General features: G+C 42.5%; 1 protein-coding gene across 1 annotated transcript in view; it reads right to left on the reverse strand.

The window, feature by feature from the left end:
- Positions 1-23775, reverse strand: part of TMPRSS15 (transmembrane serine protease 15) — a 615681-nt gene that overhangs the window by 508745 nt on the left and 83161 nt on the right. The window contains exon 4 of the mRNA XM_073617070.1: positions 11686-11837. Coding sequence (XP_073473171.1) covers positions 11686-11837 — 152 coding nt within the window. The remainder of the gene's footprint in view (positions 1-11685; positions 11838-23775) is intronic.

A 23775-nucleotide genomic window follows, 5' to 3' on the forward strand; every position in this document is an offset into this window, starting at 1 on the left:
AAATGTTACAGGGGTGATAACCCTTCCCTATATTTTCCAAAAAGCTTAAAATAGATTTTTTGGCTGGAGCTACACTTTAAAAATGTACAAGGTCAAAATTACAAACAGATTCTACTTAACAACAAACCTACAGACCCCCTCTTGTTTGCACTGCCTGTATACTGCTGTTCAGAGTATATAGGGCCTGGGGGCCCCACGCCTTTGCTTTTTTTAATTTGGGTGCGGGGTTCCCATTAATATCCATACAAGACCCAAAGGGCCTGGTAATGGACTGGGGGTTGGGGGGTACCCATGCCATTTGTCTCACTGATTTTCATCCATATTGCCGGGACCCGACATTACATTAAAGCCGCAAGCAGTTTTAAATGACTTTTATTCCTTCAAAAATGTCATTTTGTGCAGGGACTGTTCTAAGCATGGGAAACACGCGTCACTTTACAGGCATACTATAGACACCCACTAGGTATGATATTTAAAGGAATATTTCACTTTTTTTTTCACTTTAAGCATCATTAAAATCACTGCTCCCGAAACAACGGCCGTTTTTAAAACTTTTTTTGCATTGATACATGTCCCCTGGGGCAGGACCCGGGTCCCCAAACCCTTTTTAGGACAATGACTTGCATATTAGCCTTTAAAATTAGCACTTTGATTTCGAACGTTCGAGTCCCATAGACTTTAATGGGGTTCTAAAGTTTGCGCAAACTTTCAGTCCGTTTGCAGGTTCTGGTGCGAACCGAACCAGTGGGTGTTCAGGTCATCCCTACTAAGGACACATATTACTGGAACCATGTCCTATGGTCTGATGAGACCAAGATAAACTTATTTGGTTCAGATGGTGTCAAGCGTGTGTGGCGGCAATCAGAGGAGGAGTACAAAGACAAGTGTGTCTTGCCTACAGTTAAGCATGGTGGTGGGAGTGTCATGGTCTGGGGCTGCATGAGTGCTGCTGGCACTGGGGAGCTACAGTTCATTGAGGGAACCATGAATGCCAACATGTACTGTGACATACTGAAGCAGAGCATGATCCCCTCCCTTCGGAGACTGGGCCACTTTAAGTGAATAACATTGATTATCTTGTTACAATGGCATCTGAACGTTGGTGGGATATATTAGGCAGCAAGTAAACATCATCAGAGCTTCACAGGTTGCCACTGGAGTCCTCTTCCACTCCACTATGACGACATCTTCTGCTCTTCCACCTTCCGTTTGAGTATGCCCCACAGATGCTCAATAGGGTTTAGGTCTGGAGACATGTTTGGCCAGTCCATCACCTTTCACTCATCTTCTTTCGCAAGGCATACTATGTCAGCTGTCAAGAAACAAACAAATCAGCTGACTAAGGATTTGATGATTGATAATTAACCAATCATCAAATCCTTAGTCAGCTGATTTGTTCCTTTTTTTTGTCAGCTGACATAGTATGCACCAATCATTAAGTCCCGAGTCAGCCAATTTATTAGTTCCTTGTCAGCTGACACAGTATACATCAATCACCTGGGGTTTCACATCTTCCAATGGATGTAGGGGTGTTTTTTCAGTTAATCTATGGTGGAGCTTTTCCTTTCCCAGGAGAAGTATTTAAAGTGCAGCCGTGAGCGTGTGGGCGTACCCCTGATTATGTTACATATATTGAAACGATCGTAGGGACGATGCACACACGCTGCTGCACAGATGCTTTTTTGAATTTATGCTTTTTTGACTGTTTGAAGGATTGCACTGGCTATAGTGGAGAGATTTACAGCCAGCAGCAATTTTGTTTTTTATGTAAGTGCACGGTTGAGACCATACTACACCACGAGGAGTCCCCATGTTTTTTACCCATTTTAAATCTGAGGATTCATCCATCCATCCCATCTGAGACGGTGAGCTAGATCATCTTGTCACCATAAGGGGAACACAAAGCTGGCGGGGGAACATTTCCTGATTTCCGGAGAGATCCGGAATAAGCACTGAATGATCTTCCTGAGTAGGGATGAGCCGAATATCCCCCTGTTCGGTTCGCACCAGAACCTGCGAACAGACCAAATGTTCGCGCAAACTTTAGAACCCCATTAAAGTCTATGGGACTTGAACGTTTGAAACAAAAGTGCTAATTTTAAAGGCTAATATGCAAGTTATTGTCATAAAAAGGGTTTGGGGACCCGGGTCCTGCCCCAGGGGATATGTATCAATGCAAAAAAAAGTTTTAAAAAAGTGAAATATTCCTTTAAATATTGTACCTTGGGTGTCTATAGTATGCCTGTAAAGTGGCACATGTTTCCTGTGCTTAGAACAGTCCCTACACAAAACGACATTTTTAAAGGAATAAAAGTAATTTAAAACTGCTTGCGGCATTAATGCAATGTCGGGTCCCAGCAATATGGATGAAAATCAGTGAGACAAACGGCATGGGTACCCCCCACCCCCCAGTCCATTACCAGGCCCTTTGGGTCTTGTATGGATATTAAGGGGAACCCCGCACCCAAATTAGAAAAAGCAAAGGCGTGGGGCCCCCAGGCCCTATATACTCTGAACAGCAGTATACAGGCGGTGCAAACAAGACAGGGTCTGTAAGTTTGTTGTTAAGTAGAATCTGTTTGTAATTTTGAACTGGTACATTTTTAAAGTGTAGCTCCAGCCAAAAAATCTATTTTTAAGCTTTTTGGAAAACATAGGGAAGGGTTATCACCCCTGTAACATTTGTTTTGCTCTCTGTGCACCTCTTCAGAAGATTTCACCTCACTTTCTGTCCCAATGACAAATGTTTTTTGAAAATTTGGGGTTTTTAGTGAAACGAGGATTGGTGATAAGCATCAGTGAAGAGGAAACACATTTTTCCCATATTAACTCTTACAGGAGAGAATTTCCCTTCCTAGGGGTAGATTTCATCTCACTTCCTGTTGTCTCCTTCCGTTTGCAAGTAGGAGTGGTTTGTAAGTTGGATGGTTGAAAGTAGGGGCCTGCCCTATATACTCTGCAGAAATTGGGGCCTTAGGTGTTGGTGTTGTAATTACATGCCATTGCTGAACAGGGGCAGAAAAATTGGGCCTTTGGTGGTGGTGGTGGTGTTGCCACAACACTGTAAGCCCTCACAGTTACTCTTGGTGGGCGCAGGAATGGGCCCTGCTGTGAAATATTAGATCAAGAATTGTAATTACATGTCCCTGTTGAACAGGGGCAGAAAAATTGGGCCTTAGGCACTGGTGCCACAACACTGCAACCCCTCACAGATACTATAGTTGGAGCACAGGAATGAGTCCTGCTGCAAAGTATTGCATCAAAAATTGTAATTACACACCCCTGTTAAACAGGGGCTGAAAAATTGGGCCTTGGGCACTGGTGCTGGTGCCACAACACTGCAACCCCTCACAGATACTCTAGTTGGAGCGCAGGAATGACCCTGCTGCAAAGTATTGCATCAAAAATTGCAATTATACACCCCTGTTAAACCGGGGCTGAAAAATTGGGCCTTGGGCACTGGTGCTGGTGCCACAACACTGCAACCCCTCACAGATGCTATAGTTGGAGCGCAGGAATGAGCCCTGCTGCAAAGTATTGCATCAAAAATTGTAATTACATGCCCCTGTTAAACAGGGGCAGAAAAATTGGGCCTTAGCCACTGGTGGCGGTGCCCAGAACCAAAATGTTCTTACAAGCTCTCAGCATAAAAATTGAGGAGGAAGAGGATTGTCACTCAGCATAACAGGATAGTTACTCAGCATCAGCATAGGCAGTCTTGAAGGGATCTCACTTTTAAAAAAAAATCAATCGGTTACATCAGCATCAGGTGCTTGGTAGCTGGTGATCCAAGACTGATTCATTTTTATGAAGGTCAGCCGATCGACCGATTCGGTGGACAGGCGCACCCTATGATTGGTTACAAATCCTCCAGCAGCACTGAATGTGCATTCCGAAAGAACGCTGGATGCAGGACAGGCCAGTAGCTCAATTGCATACTGTGGAAGCTCTGACCAGTGATCCATCCTCAAGACCCAGTAACCCAGAAGATTTTCGGTGAGAAAGGTGTCCAAGTCTGATCTTGCCCCTAGGTAATCCTGCACCATGTGAATCTGACGCTGCCGATGGTTGCTGGAACCGATCAGACATTGGGGCTGCGGACTTAAAAAATTGTCTAAACACATCGGTCAGACGGCCACCTTCTCCACTGCTCCTTCTGTGACTGACCGAAGCCTCAGCAACATGTTGTCCAGGAGGACCAGGAAATTGTAACCTCCCAGGCTCTGGAAACGCATTGCACAAACCTTTCTGCAAGGCCTCCCGAAGACGTTTCATCTTCTGCTCCCTCTGCGAGATAAGGTCAGCAACCTTACCCTTATAACGTGGATCAAGGAGGGTTGCCAGCCAATAATCATCCCTCCCCTTGATGCCACGAATACGAGGATCCTTCGGCAGGCTTTGCAGGATCAGGGAAGCCATGCAGCATAGTTTTGCTGAGGCATTCGGTCCGGATTCCTCTGGGTCACTAAGGTTGACATGATCTGCAGCCACCTCCTCCCAGCCACGTACAAGTCCATGGGTTTCTTCGGACTGTAAATGATCCCTTGAAGACTGCTGCTGATGCTGAGTGCCAGGCTCCACCTCCATGCTGACACAATCCTCCTCCTCCTCTTCCTGTGTGTTCGGCATTCACGCAGGAACACTGTCTGGATAAAGAGGGCTTTGAGAGGTAAGGCAGTCCTCCTCTTCCTCCCTCTGTTCTGCCTCAAGTGCCCTGTCCATTATTCCACGCAGCGTGTGCTCCAACAGGTGGACAAGAGGGACAGTGTCACTGATGCATGCACAGTCACTGCTAACCATCCTCGTGGCCTCCTCAAATGGTGACAGGACGGTGCATGCATCCCTGATCATAGCCCACAGGCGTGGGGAAAAAAAAACAAGGTCCCCGACCCTGTCTTGGTGCCATAGTCGCAAAGGTACTCATTAATGGCCCTCTGCTGCACGTGCAGCCGCTGCAGCATGGCCAATGTTGAGTTCCACCTGGTGGGCATGTCACAGATTAGGCGGTTCCTGGGCAGGTTAAATTCCTTTTGGAGGTCAGCCAGCCGAGCACTGGCATTATATGACCTGCGAAAATGCACAAAGACTTTCCTGGCCTGCCTCAGGACATCCTGTAAGCCTAGGTACCCGCCCAAGAACCGCTGCACCACCAAGTTAAGGACGTGAGCTAAACAGGGCACATGGGTCAGTTGTCCTTGTTGGAGGGCGTAGAGGAGGTTGGTGCCATTGTCACAAACCACCATACCTGACTTAAGCTGGTGTGGCGTCAACCACCTCTGAACCTGCCCCTGCAGAGCTGACAGAATCTCTGCCCCAGTGTGGCTCCTGTCCCCCAAGCACACCAGCTCAAGCACCGCATGGCATCTTTTTGCCTGCGTGCTTGCATAACGCCTTGAACGCCTATGGAGCACCGCTAGTTCCGAGGACAAATCAGCACAGGAAGAGGCCATGGAGGAAGAAGAAGAGGAGGGGGTGGAGGAGAGAGGTGTGGCAGAATCACCACTAGTAGAATTTTGGAGGCGTGGTGGTGGAACAACCTCCAACACTACTGCACCCTGTCCTGCATCCTTCCCAGCTGCCAGAAGAGTCACCCAGTGTGCGGTGAAAGATAGGTAACGTCCCTGTCCATGCCTGCTGGACCATGAGTTAGCAGCAATATGCACCTTACCACTGACCGCCCTGTCCAGCGAGGCCAAGACATTGCCTTCCACATGCCGGTAGAGAGCAAGAATCGCCTTCCATGAGAAAAAGTGGCATTTGGGAACCTGCCACTGAGGAATCACACATTCCACAAACTCATGGAAGGAGGCAGAATCTACCAACTGAAAAGGCAGCAGTTGAAGTGCTAGCAATTTAGTCAAGCTAGCATTCAACTGCTGGGCATGTGGATGGCTGGGAGCGAACTTTTTTCAGTGGTGTAGCAGCTGGGGCAGGAAAATTTGCCTGGTACAATCTGACGTCGGTGTACCGATAGCAGATTGCCCGCAAGTACTTGGCTGTGACACACCTAACTCTACACCTTCATTCCTCTCAGTGCAGGTTTCAGAGACGACTGAAGGTATAGTGGGATTGGAAATCCTAGCTGATGAGGAGCAAGGAGAGGTCTGCTTTGTTCTTTGGTGTGGGTCTTTTAGGTACGCTTGCCAACGAATTGCATGGCAGGTCGACATATGTCTGGTCAAGCATGTGGTGCCCAAGTGGGTGATGTTTTGGCCACGCGAGATACGCTTGAGACATATGTTGCAAATAGCAGCGGTGGGATCTTATGCACACGTCTCAAAAAAGGCCCACATCAAAGAACTTTTGGAATAACGCGCAGAAACAGCAGTGCCCTGCACATGCAGAGCTCTGCGGTGTGATATAATCGGTGTGCTGCCCTTAAGCTGGCCCCTGGCGGGCACCCTGCCTCATTGGAGATGTGCCTCCTCCTCCTCTCTCTTATCAGGCACCCACGTGGAGTCAGTGACCTCATCATCCCCTCCCTCCTCATCACTGGAGCAAAGCTGGCAGTATGCTGCAGCTGGGGGAACATATCTGCCAGATTGCTGTCCTTCTTGGGCACTCCCTCTCTCTGGGCTCACGTTACTGCCTTCCTCTAGCTGGGTACCATCATTGGAGCCTTCAAAACGCTGGGCATCTTCCTGGAGCATGTGCCCAACACTGTGGTCAAACAGTTCGGGGGACTCCTCAGGAGGACATGGTGGGGCTAGGGAAAGAGTGACTGATGCCATTAAGCCGAGAGAAGAGGCCACGTTGCTTTGCTAGACAAAGTACCCTGAGCCTGGGTGAGAGAGGATGAGGAGGATGAGGACGGCTTGGTCATCCACTCTACCAAGTCTTCGGCATGTTGCGGCTCAACACGGCCAGCTACCAAAAAAAATGACAAGCGTGTCCCACGGGCGCGTGCTGATGAGGATGCACCATCTCCAAGACCAGCACTGTTGCCTCTAGACACAGAGCCTGCTTGCCCTCTTTTATTGGCTTGTGACTGTCTGCCTTTCCTTAGGTAGCTTTAGGTGCACACTGTGCAGAGGACGCAGTACACTAACTGTAAATACTGTAGCTGCCTGCCTGTGGTATTAATAGGATCAGAACAACAGCAATTGTCTTCAGGTAGCGTTAGGTGCACACTGTGCAGAGGACGCAGTAAACTAACTGTAAATACTGCAGCTGCCTGCGGTACTAATAGGATCAGAAGAACACCACCAATTTTTTTTCAGGTAGCTTTAGGTGCACACTGTGCAGAGGACGCAGTACACTAACTGTAAATACTGCAGATGCCTGCCTGTGGTACTAATAGGATCAGAACAACAGCACCAATTTTCTTCAGGTAGCTTTAGGTGCACACTGTGCAGAGAACACATTACACTAACTGTAAATACTGTAGCTGCCTGCCTGTGGTATTAATAGGATCAGAACAACAGCAATTGTCTTCAGGTAGCGTTAGGCGCACATTGTGCAGAGGATGCAGTACACTAACTGTAAATACTGCAGTTGCCTGCCTGTGGTACTAATAGGATCAGAAGAACACCACCAATTTTCTTCAGGTAGCTTTAGGTGCACACTGTGCAGAGGACACAGTACATTAACTGTAAATACTGCAGCTGCCTGCGGTACTAATAGGATCAGAAGAACACCACCAATTTTCTTCAGGTAGCTTTAGGTGCACACTGTGCAGAGGACGCACTATGCTAACTGCAAATACTGCAGCTGCCTGCGGTACTAATAGGATCAGAAGAACACCACCAATTTTCTTCAGGTAGCTTTAGGTGCACGCTGTGCAGAGGACGCACTACACTAACTGTAAATACTGCAGCTAATAGGACTAATAGGATCAGAAGAACACTAGCAATTTTCTTCAGGTAGCTGTAAATACTGTAAAAACACCTGCCTGCCTGTCAGTAGGATGCATATATATATATATACACAATACACTGTGAGTGCAGCTAACTGCCTACTCTAACTTAAATCAAATGACACTGTCTCTCTGTCTATCTCTCCACAGCCGCTGCAACACACTACATAAGGCCGCCACGCAGGCAGCCTTATATAGTGTTGGGCGTGTACTAAACCCCCTGAGCCATAATTGGCCAAAGCCACCCTGGCTTTGACCAATTACGGCTCTCTGTACAGACGGTGCTGTGATTGGCCAAGCATGCGGGTCATAGTGTATGCTTGGCAAATCATCAGCCAGCAATGCACTGCGATGCTGCAGTGAATTATGGGCCGTGATGCGCCACTCGAATTTGGCACGAACAGTCCATAACGTTCTAAATTCGGCAAACGGTCGAACATGCGATTTTCGAGTTGAACATGGGTTCGACTTGAACTCGAAGCTCATCCCTTGTCCTTAGTCTGCTTGTCTTCAGCAAACTGTTTGCGGGCTTTCTTTTGCATCATCTTTATAAGAGGCTTCCTTCTGGGATGACTGCCATGCAGACCAATTTGATGCAGTGTGTGGCATATGGTCCGAGCACTGACAGGCTGACCCCTATCCCCTTCAACCTCTGCAGCAATGCTGGCAGCACTCATACATCTATTTCCCGAAGACAACCTCTGGATATGACGCTGAGCACGTGCACTCAACCTCTTTGGTCGACCATGGCGAGGCCTGTTCTGAGTAGAACCTGTCCTGTTAAACCGCTGTATGGTCTTGGCCACTGTGCTACAGCTCAGTTTCAGTGTCTTGGCAATCTTCTTATAGCCTAGGCCATCTTTATGTAGAGCAACACTTCTTTTTTTTCAGATCCTCAGAGAGTTCTTTTCCATGAGGTGCCATGTTGAACTTCTAGTGATCAGTAAGAGAGACTGCGCGATAACACCAAATTTAACACACCTGCTCCCCCTTCACACCTGAGACCTTGTAACACTAACACGTAACAAGACACTGGGGAGGGGAAATGGCTAATTGGGCCCAATTTGGACATTTTCACTTAGGGGCGCCAGGGGTTTAGACATTAATGGCTGTGTGTTGAGTTATTTTGAGGGGACAGCAAATTTACACTGTTATACAAGCTGTACACTCACTACTTTACATTATAGCAAAGTGTAATTTCTTCAGTATTGTCACATGAAAAGATATAATAAAATATTTACAAAAATGTGAGGGGTGTACTCACTTTTGTGAGATACTGTATATACTAAATATTTGAAATAAATGAAACACGCCTAACATGCTCTTAAGGTAGTTTAATGTTAAAGTGAATGTATTTAATATATAATGTTTTAATAATGATTCCCTTTATTAGGTTTCATTCAAAAATATAAGTTTTAAACATTTTTTGTTTCATTTGTTTAGTCAGGTTAATATGAAATATTGCTTACAATTCTTACAATACAGTATATCAAATGTTTACCTGTCTTTTCTTAGCTGTTCAGTAAAAAACAAAACAAAAAAAATGTTGTTTACAAAGCTCAATAGCCAAAGCTCTATCTTATACACAACTGAATGATTAGAGTAATGGCTCAATACCATTCCCTGTCCTTCTTTGCCTGCATTGTATAGTTGGTTCCAGGCTTGCTCCACATTTCTGTATTGTGACAACATTTGGTAAAAATTAGGGTTTTACCCAAAGTTACTGCAACACATGTTAAGGTACAACGCTTTTGACACTGCATTATACTGACACAGCAATGCACATATGCATTAGCTGTCACAGTCTCTGCTCTATAGAGCACCACAAAGCACATACTAGGTGTGCTGTATTGCTGAAAATGCCGAAGATCATTTTTTATTTCATGTGTTGAGCCGCACTGCCAGAACATTCAAAATAAACGGGTGGTTTTATTGTAACAAAACCCTAAGAAAGGCAGCCCGCGCATCCTATGAGTTTCTACAGGGGAGCGAGCGAAGCGAGCAAGCCAAACAATTTTTTTTAACCCTTTTTCCAACAAACCGAGCAGGATCTGGGAAAGGTAGGGGTTTTAGGATGAGGGAGTCACTAAATTTAGATGCAATTAGGGTTAGGGTTAAAGTTCATAGGTCAAAGGTCAGTTAGGTTTATGGGGTGAGGGTTAGGGTTAGAAGGTTAGGGTTAGGGTTGTTTTTCTGACAAACTCAGAGGGATCTGGGAAAGATAGAGGTTTTAGGGTAGGGGAGTCACTAAGTGGAGATGCACATAGGGTTAAGAGTTAGGGGTTAGGGTTAGTGTTTAGGGTTAGGGGGTTAAGGTTAGGGGGTTAGGATTAGGGCTAGGGTTAGGGGTTAGGGTTAGGGTTTCCCCTTGAATAACAAAGCTAGGACTCAGGGATTGGAATAGGGACCTCCCCAAATGTGAAAGGTCAGGAGGCGGGTCCCCAGAGGTCAATGGTGAAGAGGCGTGGCTGACCCTCCCCCACCAAAGTGTACCACCTACCCCAACTGAGTTGGGGAATGAACAAGTTGGGGAAAACGAAAACCCACCTCTGCTACAGCTCATCACAATGCCCATAATGAGGGGAATTTGTCAAAACTGGAATCCTGAATCTGGAGCCGCTGTACATGGCAACCAATCAGCATCTAGCTTCAATTTGTTCAGTTAGGCTTTAAAAATGAAAGATAGAAGTTACTTGGTTGCCATGCATGGATGCTCCAGATTCTGGCTTCTCTAGTATTGATAAATGTTCCTCACTATGGTTTGCAAAAGATGCTGTAGGTGCAGTTTTTGTGCATTGAAGTGCGCTACCAGGCCATGCAAAGTATTCGGGTCTGTCCTAATGCAACATGCCTTGCTTAACCCCCTTCCTGCCCATGCTATAGCCGAATGATGGCTACAGCGCGGGCTTACTTTGTCGAGAAGGCATCTATTGATGTCCTCCCATGATCTTCGGACTCAGGTGATCATAGATAAGGGTAGATAGGGGTAAAGGGCCCTTTACCATGTGATCAGCTGTGTCCAATGAAAGCTGATCATGGATATAAACACAAGCCGGTTTTCGGCTTTTCTTTCCTCACACTGACAGCATGAGGAGAGAAGAAGAGAACTGATAACCAACTTGTGTTAAAAGGCCATCAGCGTTGATAATCAGGTCACTGATGAACAGTGTCCTGATCATCAGTGCAGTCCCAGAAGTGCCCACCAGTGCTGCCAATCAGTGCCCATCAGTGTTGCCAATCAGTGCGCATTAGTGCCTACTCATCAGTGTCACCTATCAGTGCCCATCAGTGCCCATAAGCGCTACTTATCAGTACCACCTATCAGTGCTGCCTATCAGTGCCACCTATCAGAGCCCATCAGTACCACCTATCAGTGTCCATCAGTGTCACCTATCAGTGCCCATCAGTGTCACCTATCAGTGCCGCCTATCAGTACCCATCAGTGCAGCTTCAGTAGTTTCACCAGTGAAGGAGAGAAAATTACCTGTTTTTTTAACAAGCTATGAATTTTTTTTTTTTATTTGTTGGTCTTTTTTCGTTTGTTTAGCAAAAAATTAAAAAAAAACCCAGTGGTGATTAAATACCACCAAAAGGAATCTCTATTTGTGTGAAAAAAAAGGCATTTGGGTACAATGTTGCATAACCGCGCAATTGTCATTCAAAGTGTGACAGCTGAAAATTGGCTTGGGCAGGAAGGGGGTGAAAGTGCCCAGCAGGCAAGTGGTTAATAAATATGCATGCACAGATGGGAGGCAGACCTCAATCAGTGATAGCCTGCATGCAAACATAAAATAAAGAACCCCCCTCTAACTCAAACATATTGTGCTTACCTGCAATGATGACACTTTGGACATCTATTTCAAACCACTTTGTAAGATTAGAATGATTATTCTCAATCCCACTTCTCAATTCTGTCTGAATCTTTTCGCTAGGTAAAATCTGAGCAAAGAGCGCATTGAAAACCACGATCACGCTTCCATTTCTAAGACAAACAATGAAAAGAAAGTCAATGAGGTTATTTCTTTTTTGAAGTGATCAGGAATTAGATAAAATCTTTATGCTGCAGGATTGTTCCTAAAGTACTGTAATGAGAATAATTACAGTAACAAATCAGAAATTGTGCAGGGAAATGGAACATCAGAGTATTGCATTGTCCTGTAGTTTTGAGCTGCCTCCCTCAACTCTACCCTTTATTAATTTTCCTTATACAATGAAAACCAGAAATCACTGTGGAGGAGCAAAGTTTATCTCGGAGGCCGGGGGGCATTTTTTGTGGGAGGTAGCATTCTAAGGTCATGTGTACAGTAAGTGGACATTTATTTGCATCAAAATAGTTTTCCCATCATACAAATGATAAAGATTTTGATGCAAAAGTAGCTGGAAGGACGTTGAGGCAACTTTGAAGCATGTCTGAAGGAGGTTAGAAGCAATTGTGAAGGAGCTAAGAAGGATCTCTAAAGCATCTCAAACTGATCTCAAATGCAAGATGAATTCCAGGAATGGATATTTTATTCATAGTTACATTGGTCCACTTTGGACCAATGTAACTATGCATATACCATGGTATCAAAAAACAGTGCTGCACTACCAGTACAATTGTAGTGAAATATTGAGATATAATCTCAAACAAAAAACATAATATATTGACAAATGAAATGACTAATAAAGTGACACAGTGATCAACAGTCCATATACAAAGTCCATATATAAAAACCCAACATCAAAAAACAAAAATCAAAAAGATTCTGAACGTGCTTCTCCACCAAATTGTGCAAAAATCTTTCCAATGTGCAAGTGCACACAACCACCAGTGTGCTCTGGCAGCTCACCTCCTATTTTGATACCTGTTTCACCAGCGGGTCAAAATCAGCAGGTCCCCTCTGGGGGTAATCAAGAGATCTATCTGGCTTGCTGTTGGCGTGCTGCTCCTCTGTATTTCCCACTCCTCCCTGTTGGCTCCCTGAGCCTCAGATCTCACTCGGGGGTATCGGGTATAGAGAGGAACAAAAATTTAAGATCTAGTGCTCTCTGTTTAAAATTGTATTGCTCCAGTTAAAACAGAGGTAAAATACTCACAAACACAGCACTTAAGCAGGGCTACCCAGGTATTGAACAGTTCCCGTATAAGTGAGATGGCCGCGGGATGACGTAGACATGATGTAGACAGCATGGCTCCACCCCGTATGCGTTACATCAGTAGGCGTGACTTCTTCAGTAGGGGTCCCCTACTGGCGTAACGCGTACATGTGTCTCAAAAAATGCACCAAAAACGCATCCACAGGTGTGTTTTTGATGCAGTTTCCATTTATTTCAATTGGGAGGGAGGTTCATGCACCAAAAATGCAGCAAGCACGATTTTACAAAATGCAGTGGACCCACAACTGATCAGTGTGAAGAGTTCCACAGGATATAATGATCATTAATTTTTCTTCCGCTTTTTTTAACGCAAAAGCAGAAGAAAAAAAGATCAGTGAGAAAGCAGCCTTACTAAACTTGCAGCAAGTAAAGCCAGAATGAGCCACTGATCAGTTTGGTTCAGGTCAGGGACATAGAAGTATTGAAGTAATTGGATCTGCATTACGGATGAGCCTGCGGTTCGACTTGAAAACCAAGTGTTCGTTTGCTCGCAAACAAACCGAACATATGGGGCGTTCATGGGAAATTCGAGCAGAGCGGAACACCCCATAATGTACTGCGAGGGCAGTGATGTAGCATGCATCTGACCTGCATGCTTTGGCCAATCACAGCACACTCTGCTGCGAGAGCCATAACTGGCCAAAGGGTGCCTTTGACCAATCATGGCTCAAGGAGATAGACTGAGCTAGATTTGGCAGGCAGGTTATTTAGTGACATACAGGCAGTGTAATATATACATATATATATATGTAGTGGGCACCTACTTTTATGTAGGTGACCTTTTTGTTAGCTTACAATTTCAGGTAAATTTAGGCAGGCTTGTACCATATAGGCCTGTTTGTTTATTTGGAATCTGAGTGACAGGTAGTTTGTGTGCGAGTTCTGGCCAATCCTTAATTTGTTTGGCAGGAGGCGGGACTCTCATATAAAAAGTCAGGAATTGGTGAGTCAGGAATTCGAGTTTGGAGAGAGACTCAGCCTGGTTCCCGGAGGGGAGAGGTTTCCCCTCCGGGGAGCCAACGGAGCCCCCCCCCCTGCGAGGAGGGTGGGGAACCGACACCCGTAGAGGAGTAGATGACACTGTACAGCATGTAGTCGCTGGTGTCATTGGCCGCCCTGTGGGGAAGGGAGCGTGCCAGAAAAGAGGAAAGGGATGAAAGAATCATTGCAGAAGAAGTAGCAACTAAGCAGAAGCAAACTGGGAAATCGATCATTTATGAGTGGCACATGGACTATTGATCACGTGAGTGAAAGCCCAAGGGAAGGGTACTGCCAGAGGCTGAGGGATGTTGGTACGCAAGTCAGTGAGACAGGTGGTGATGGCCTGTGACTTTGGGTTCAACAATGCCCCGGGATTCCAATCAGTTAAGCTGGAGGAGTTATTCAGAGTGACTTTTCTTTAGCTCTACTTGGAAGTACCATGCAGATGGGAAGTAGTGGTAAAGAGGTGGCGGTAAAGCTACTAGTACACATATAGAGATACAGACTGTTCTTGAAAAGTTCTGCAAATGAAGAAGTTATTCAGAGTGACTCTTTATCAATTATTCTCTATCAAATCTACTTCCATCTTTCCTGATGAAGAAATCACAGTGATTTCCTATTATCCGCAATGATTCTAGGTCTTCGCATGAGAGGCAAAGAAAACAATTACAAAGCAACAAAAGAGCATCTCCTTCTCCTATCCCAGTTCATGTTGCTTACACATTTTTTGCCTGTTCGCATGTTCTGGTGCGAACCAAACCGGGGGGGGTGTTCAGCTGATCCATAATCAGCATGACAGCCATGCAATGAGCATTTACAGAAAGAGTCTAGCCTACACAATTGTCTTGTGACCGTAGAGATAATAGGAACTTTTCAGTTTAGTTTTTAAACTCTTATGCCCCGTACACATGAGCGGAAATTCCGCCAGCAAAAGTCCGATGTGAGCTTTTGGTAGGAAATTCTGACCGTGTGTATGCTCCATCGGACTTTTTCTGGCAAAATTTCCGCCAGCAAAAGATTGAGAGCAGGTTCTCTATTTTTCCGTCAGAAAAAGTTCCTATCGGAAATTCTATTCGTCTGTATGCAATTCCGACGCGTAAAAAAACACGCATGCTCTGAAATAATTCGATGCGTGCTCGGAAACATTTTCGGCTTGTCGTAGTGTTGTACGTCACCGCATTCTTGATGGTCCAAAGTTCAGAGAACTTTTGTGTGACCGTGTGTATGCAAGTCAAGCTTGAGCGGAATTCCATTGGAAAAACCATCCAAGATTTTTCCGACGGAAATTCCACTCATGTGTATGGGGCATTAGTATATCTGAAAAATAATGTGCAATTATTGGTGTCCCTTTTTAGCGATAAATTGTATCCACAAGTGTGAAAACATGAGGCCAAGGCTATTGTATGTACGAAGCACAGTCAATAGATTAATTAAATAATAAAGGTACATTCAGAAAGGCATTACTTTTATGTATTACTATTTTTTGCAGCGCTGTACAATAAAAGTAAAACAAACAAGGTCGAGCAGTAAAAATAAGACTAATTCATAAAATATTTTCAGTGCAATTCAATTTTGTGATGAGTTACAACTGTATATTAAAAATGTATGATATTTTCTGAATCAATAAAGAATATAATAAAATATTTTCAGTGACAAGGCATTACTTTGATATAAGAAAGACATATACAGCGAGAAGAGACACAATAGGAGAACCAACCCTGCCGTACTGATAGAAATAACCCTGCTGTATCTATTGGATGCAAAGTTTACAGAACAGAGCGAAAAAATGAGACATGAATATTTTGCAGTTAAACTGGCTTTGTCACCATTGAGTGTCTCTTTCTTGCCCTGCTATTTGTTTTCTGCAAAACAATAGTGTAGCACCAATATGCTAAATAAATAAATTCAATATGCAATGTTGAACATATAATAAAGCACGAAAGCTACTAATGCAAAAAATGAAAAAAAGATGTAAAATAAATGATAGAAAAGTCCAAAAGAAAAAATTAAGCCCCACAGTGTATATAATAAAGTGAAAGTGATACAGCAACGCCAGTGATCGTGAAGATACTTCTCAAATGGTGCCTGAGTGACCAGCCACCAACATCAAGTGAATTTAAAACTCACCAGAACAATTGGCTACCATTACAGCAGCATGTAAACCTAAGAATGGTTGGAAATCCCACAGGAATCAGTGCAGCAATGGTACCTCCTCATGTATTCCAGGTGGAGATAAATAAAGCTCGCCAAGAGCCCAAAGAGGTTTCCCATGGTGTAGTAGGTTTATTATCAAAACTAATATAACAGTATAAAATCCAGAACAGTGAATCCAGGTAACTCACTGGAATGCTGCTGCCGACTCAGGATTGCTCAGCGATGTGACATCAGCACCAGAATCTCCGCCCCTATTTTGTGTGCTTGAATGACCCGCTAAATTAACAGCATTAGCCATTGATGTCTTCATCTTGTGAATAGGGATGAGATTTGAGTTCATGGCCTTGTAGAGTTTGACACATAGAGTTTGACCTGAACTTTTACATGTTTAAAATTTGTCAAATTGGCAAACTTAATTTTCAGATTTCCATGACCATACTTAGTCAATGACATCAGTCAGCATCCTTAAACCCCTTTGTTTACATTTATTTGGCTGATGGGGAAAAGTCATTCACAGCAAGAGTCTCTTGGAAGCGGATAGTCCCAGCGGATTGACATGCTTTGTTTTAGTGGGTTTGCAGGCATTGTTCATTGGGATTCTTGTGGATCTTCATCCCTGGTTTATATGATGGACAATAGATTTACATCATGAGACTTTTTTTTTTTTTTTTTTTAATAAAGGTATAGTAAAATGTTGTGTGTTTATTCACCTGCCACATGTCATTTTTTTCCTCTTTTACATGAGGCACCCCCTTAAAATCCATATCAGACACTCAAGGACAAGAGTCTGGTATGAATTTTTACGGGGAACCCCAAGCCTTTTTTTCATGGGATCCCCCTTACAGTTCATACCAGACCCTTATCTAGGATGTAGATGTTGAAAATCTCCAGCCACTGTATTTACAAACAGAGCAAATTGGCCGGGAAATGTCATTTAGCGTCAATTTTAATGGTATTTTCTTTCTTTCAAAATTTCACTTTTGCTTTAGTACAACGTACAGGTACAGGTTGCTCTTTTTTAAGGAGCTGCTTCCTAATTAATGGTATTTTTAAAAAAAAAAACTACTTTTGCATTGGTACATGTACCCCATAGGGGGTAGTATTACTAGACTTTCTTTTTAAATCCTGCCTTTGGTACCTTCCTTTTTTCCCACCCAGTCTACTCAAACAAAAAGCCTAATTGGTCAGCACTTTTGGGAAAGCTGCCCAAGAATAATCTGCTACTCTACGCTACTTAAAGCTGAATTCCAGGAAAATGTTAAAACTTGAGCTCATGCAGCAATAAGAAACTAAGAAAGGTGTGGGGGTGGATCCCTTAACTCAGTAGGTTCTCAATCAGGTCTTAAAGCTGAACTCTGGCAATAATCCAAACTACCCTTGGGATCTTTGAATAGAGGACGGGTGGATGAATGAATGTTCCTCTCCTGTATTCATAGGTCATGTATCATTCATAGAAGGATGGAGATTGTGGTTAGGTTTTAACTGCACAATTCCAGGATTTATTCCTCTGCTTTGATTCCTCATCTACAAGAATTGTTGCTCAGTTCATTAGGTGCTTTCATTCAAACAAGTCTTATGGCAATGCTACAGTAAGGACATATATTGATGGCTTTTGTTTGATGGTCTTTTGTTTGTGTCAGAACTGCTTTGGTCTCACTACAGATACTACATATAGAAATGCAAAAGCAGCTTGAATTAGGTCAAATTCAGATTAGAAGGCGGTAAATTGCAGGTCAAATGCATTAATTAAGTAATTCTGAATAATCTCAAAAGCATCTCAAATTAATGTTGAAAGCAAACATAATTTTTCACTAGACCCTTTGACACAGGATCTAATTATAATTTTTGTTGTGGGGCTCCCAAGTGACCCTCTTGTGCCAGGATTGTAACTTAAATTCAAACAACTTTTTTTTTCATCAATGCCCCACACTATAAAAGAAAGCCAAAGATGCAGACTTTTCCAATGTAATGAAAATTGAGGCTTTTCCTCTGGACACATCCTGAATTCAGTAGGCCATATCAATATCTATAAACTGGCATCTTCTAGCATTCAATATGGCTTCGGCAAAATTCCGAATCTCTGGTTATTCCAACATCTGTACTTGGGGGGCAGGACTTCACGTCCACTGTCCTACTCTCAAACAAATATTTTTCTAACATTTCTATACAGCATGAGCTCATACATTCCAGCAAGAGCATCTTTCTTTTTGGATGAAAGATACCCCCTCACTTATAGTATATGTTATTATCATCTTCAAAATTCCACAACAGCCTCATATCATCCAAGTCACATTACTCCCTTATGACTTCCCACTACAACCTTTTCACAGGTTTCTTTATGTCACTAAATGACAGAAGACTCATGCACAGTGGTGGAAATTTAAACATTTTCTTTATCAGCAACAGTCTATTATCAAGCAGAGAAGCAGAAATGTTTGCACTAGGTGTCCTTTTAGTACCAGGCTGCATCAACGTATAGAAGGGTGTCCAATAAAGCACCTGGCTTCTTGCCAGAAAACAAGATCTGCATGCTGCTAAGGATAGCTTGTTTCAAAGGAGGAAAGGTGATATCTCCTAGGTACACCATTAACTGTATCATGTGACATTTTTTAACAATTACTTTTGCCTCCTTCTGTCTTCCTGCTGGAACATCATTAGCCAGAAGTCTGCTGCATGCAAGACTCTTCTCTCAGACGCATATGCCAGTCAGCAGAAAACAAAATATGGGGTTGATTTACTAAAACTGGAGAGTGCAAAATCTGGTGCAGCTGTGCATGGTAGCCAATCAGCTTCTAACTTCAGCTTGTTCAATTAAGCTTTGACAAAATAAAAACCTGGAAAAAGATTGATTTCTATGCAGAGCTGAACCAGATTTTTGCAAATCAACCCCTATGTATCTAGAACCTTCCAGAAAAAAAAAATCTGTCTTTCCAGACCTAAAAGAAGTCAGACAGAGCCCACCACATTTCCTGACTGCAAGACATTCATCATCATCTGGCCATTTCTTCCATGGCCTTACTATCCCTGCCCCGTCACCTCCCATTCATTTGATTTCAGTTCTTTCAATCATGCAGCCTCGGCATCATATGTGGATGTTACCTAGGGCAGTCTGTTTGCAAATGGAACATGGGAAGTACTATTACTCCAGACTGACATTCATTTTGATTTTTCATAATTCATTTATAACTCATTTCCAAGGACTATTCCACTGCTTACATACAGCATGAAAGCTCTTGAGAGGAGTACTGAGGCTAGATACTGTGATTTTTTCAGGAACACAGCACCCTTCTGTCATTTCCCACCATCGAGAAGCACAAAGATCCAAAAATGACATTGCTAGGTCTAAAATAAGGTCTATAATGAAACCAGAGAGGTTTTTTTTTTATTTATTTTTTTTTATTCAATCAATATGTGGATAAAGGCGGGGAAGCATTTTCCTTCCCTGGTATTCCACTATAGATCATAGCGACCATTTCGTTATTTGTACTTTCTAGCTTTTGCAGAAATAATTCCTGAGCTATGTTTCATATTTATGTTAATTAACCAATAGGATGCTTTGAGTTTTCAGAAGATTCCAGTTCACCTCTATAAAATCAGTAAATAAATAAATAAATGTTAGAGTGACAAAGCTCTCACAGGGCAAAATGAATCTAACCAGGATATTGGGTGAATGCCAACAGAATGAATTTTAAACAAACTGTTAGAAGGTTACATTGTGTATCTGTATTTGTCCTTTAGTTTTCAACATCAGTACATTGTGAATACTTTCTTTACTTCCATAACAAATGTCAGAAAGAACACCATGTAACTTGCAGTAAATAATATAGCAGTTGATGTAAAAATGCTCAAATGGAATAGAAAAACAATTCTTTTGAACAGATATTTACAGACTTCACTAAGGCTGTCTGTGTGAGGGTTGGTTTTAACAATTTTTCAATATACAGTATGGTGCAAAAGTTTTAGGCAGGTGTGAAAAATGCTGTAAATTAAGAAAGCTTTCAGAAATAGTAGTCTTAGTAGTTTATTTTACAAGAAATTACCAAAACAAGTAAAAAAAAACAAAAAACAAAAGTAAATGAACAGAAGGGAAATTCCAAATTAAATCAAGATTTGGTCTGACCACCCTTTGCCTTCAAAACAGCATCAATTCTTCTAGGTACACTTGCACACAGCTTTTGAAGGAACTCGGTGGGTAGGTTGTTCCAAACATCGTGGAGAACTAACCACAGATCTTCTGTGGATGTAGGTTGCCTCAAATCCTTCTGTCTCTTCATGTAATTCCAGACAGACTTGATGATGTTAAGAACAGAAACAATAGATTACCGCACTTCACACTAAAAATTCCAAAGCTGCAGTCCCGATTTGCGAGGCATACACAAATAACGAAGAATAAAACAAGAAAAATGAACTGCGCTAAACTATAAGTGAAAATAATGTGCAATAAAAATTGAAATATAATGACAGATATCCCTGAAGGACACACATATTACAAAAAAGCGATCAGAAAAAATAGTCCTGAAAGTTCAGATATAATAAAGTGAAAAAAATATTTTAAATCCCAAAAGAGGAATAAAAGTTCCAAAGAACACAGATGGTATCCAATAATGAGTGCAATGAAGTTCATCAAATATCATCAAGTGCAAAATCCACCACCAGAAGGGATGCACGCTTACCAGAGGCAAGCTGTAAAGCAGCCTGTATTGAAATATGTATCCGTTCAATGGAGGCGTCCTAATCCAACCTCACCATGGGAGGGGGAAGGCAGGAAGGCTCCATCCAGTGAATAAGGACAATCAGAAAGGAGGACCCAAAAAGATACAAAAACGGATCTCCATAGTGTAACTCAGTAAACAAAGATTTTATTTAAAAAAGGGGGTTTACACTTACGCAAATTCAATGGATAAAAGGCATAAATGAACGAAGTAAATTAGTAGCCCGGCTGGCCTGCAGACACCCGTTCGAGATGAGACAACACCGATGACATCAGCGCGTCAACCATCCGATGTACGTTTCGTCTTAGAAAGACGTTGTCTAGGGAACGGGCGACGCACTGACTCATCAATATAAATAAGCACACAAAACCACTCCTCGTTGTGAAACTTAGATGGTAGCACCAAAAACTCCCAGTCTGAAGCAGGAAGTGATGAAAGCATAACAAGTATGTTATAAACTAACAAAGAAACAGACTTGAAAAACCATAAACAAGAACTAAATGAAAGCCCAAACGAGCGCAAATATCAAAAATTAAATATATCGAAAAGATATATATTTATATAATTAAAAAATAAAATAAAAAATTGGCGTTCATCGGAAATCATCCAATTAGATAGATATCCCAATACGCCATCTAGTGGGGAATTAGATAACAACATGAATGAGGAGTAAACAAGTAAAAAATTAATTAATTACCTAGAATGACAATGATACATGGATACGGGGTACATATGTAAGAAATATAGATTAAATAACTAGAATGACAATAAGTAAATAATAAAAAATTGTCATAAGGGCACTAATAGGAAATATATTAAATATTAATCATTGAGATTAACATGCCGGACATTAAATTAAATGTACAGAAGGACCAAATTAAATGAATAATAATATAAAAAATGAAAAATATAACAGTGAAAAAATTGTATTAATGAAAAAATATTAATACAAAAATAAAAACAATCACTAAAGCTGAACTAATCTAGAATTAGCCAAAATAAGATTAAATATAAAAAGATCATATACCTAAACCAAATTGATATTGAGGTATAGCCACCAAAGGTTCACATCAAGTGTACAAAAATAGAAATAGACTACTCACGAATTATCTATAAAAGCATTAAGATCTACCTCAACATTAAGACCAAAGGGAGTGTAACATTTTAATTTGTATATCCAGGCCATCTCCAATCTACAGATCCCACGTATTAGGGAACCCCGACTCCAATGGGGGGGTGTACTTATCAATCCCCCAAAAAATCGTCAGGATCTCGATTATGAACCTTGTTACCCTGAAAAATCTATATTTAAGATTTTTCATATCTCATAGATATGATGTGGGTTAAATAAGAGTTCTTTTCGATCAAGAGTGAAAGCTTAAAATATAATAACATTTATTAGGACACAGTTGAAAGTCTAGCTAATACACAATCGTCTATCTATCGCCTTACACCAAGGAAGAAAATATTAGGTTGAAATAAAGTATTTACATGAAGGAATACAGGGTATATTCCTCAATACAGTAATCTACACACATATTTAGTTACAAGTAAAAGGGCATTCCTTTCCCATAATTACCCATCCTTACCAAAGCTCCTTTCAGCTCGCTGGTCTATCAGAAAGAGAGGGGTTACCTCCCCCTTGGCTCTGAGTATATCAAACCAAGCTGATGTCTCATTGGTTGGCCTAGCTTGGATCATGATTGGAGGGCTTACTCCATAAGTCGGCCCCCTTTCATGCAAATCCTTGTGACTATGTTGGCCAAGTATGTTAATTGTATTTCCCCAGGAAGTTAGGTCCATTGCATATCCCAGCATGGCACCCTTTCAAAGGAGTAGGTGTAGAACAATGGAATTGGCTCTCCCTTGTTTGCATATACAAGCCTTGGCCCACATTCTCTGCTCTTAGCAAAAGCTTAAATGAAACCCTTTTTGAAATATATTCATTATTACAATATTTTACAGTTATTAATGGAGATTTCACATAAACTTATAAGGCAACAACCTCGAGATAGTGCCTAGAAACCGGATGTTTGGGAAAACCAGTTAGAATGTTGGTTACATGCTCATTGAGCCTAACGGAAAGGGGGGGGGGCGCTTCGTCCTCCCAATGTATTGTAGCCCACAAGGGCATTGGAGGAGGTAGACAACCCGTTCGGTGGAGCATGTAATGAATGTTTTAATCTCAAATTCTGCCAAGGTACTGGTAGAAACAAATCTGTGTGTTCTTCTTTGTGTGCAACCGCTAAGAGAGCACACCCTACACCTCCTACATTGAAAGAAGCCAGTCAAATACTCAAAAAACCCTTTCTTAGCTACAGGGGGATCAAGGACGTTTGGGGCCACTCTGCCCTCTGCCTCTAAGAGAGGGAGCACCCTTATAGATCACCTGTGGCTTAGCTGGAAGGACGTTACCCAATACATGATCATTCGTAAGAACATGCCAGTGCCTCCTAATGAGTTTCGCCACATTTCTATGCTGTATGGAATAGGTGGATATGAAGGGAATAGATGGTATCCTATCCGGTTTAGGTGCTTTACTCTTCAGTAAAACACTCCTATCCAAAGATGCAACTTCACCTAACGTGCTCTTAAGGGAAGCCTCAGGGTACCCTTTCTCAAGAAAGCGTTTAATCAAAATGTTAGCCTGAAGTAAGAACTTACTATGATCAGAGCAATTATGCTTCAGACGTATAAGCTGACTTTTTGGCACCGATCTTAGCCAAGCCTCATGGTGGCAACTGTCAGTGGGTATATATGAATTACGATCTGTATTTTTAAAAAAAGTAGCCATAGTAAACTGGCCATCCTTCACCCCAATTTTTAAATCCAAGAAATTGATCTCAGTTTGACTGGCCTCATAGCAGAGCCGAATGCCGCGATCATTAGCATTCAGCTCACTCATAAAGGAATCCAAGTCCTCTTGACTGCCATCCC

This window comes from Aquarana catesbeiana, linkage group LG02 (genome assembly GCF_042186555.1).
Source record: "Aquarana catesbeiana isolate 2022-GZ linkage group LG02, ASM4218655v1, whole genome shotgun sequence".
Classification (NCBI taxonomy): Eukaryota; Metazoa; Chordata; class Amphibia; order Anura; family Ranidae; genus Aquarana; species Aquarana catesbeiana.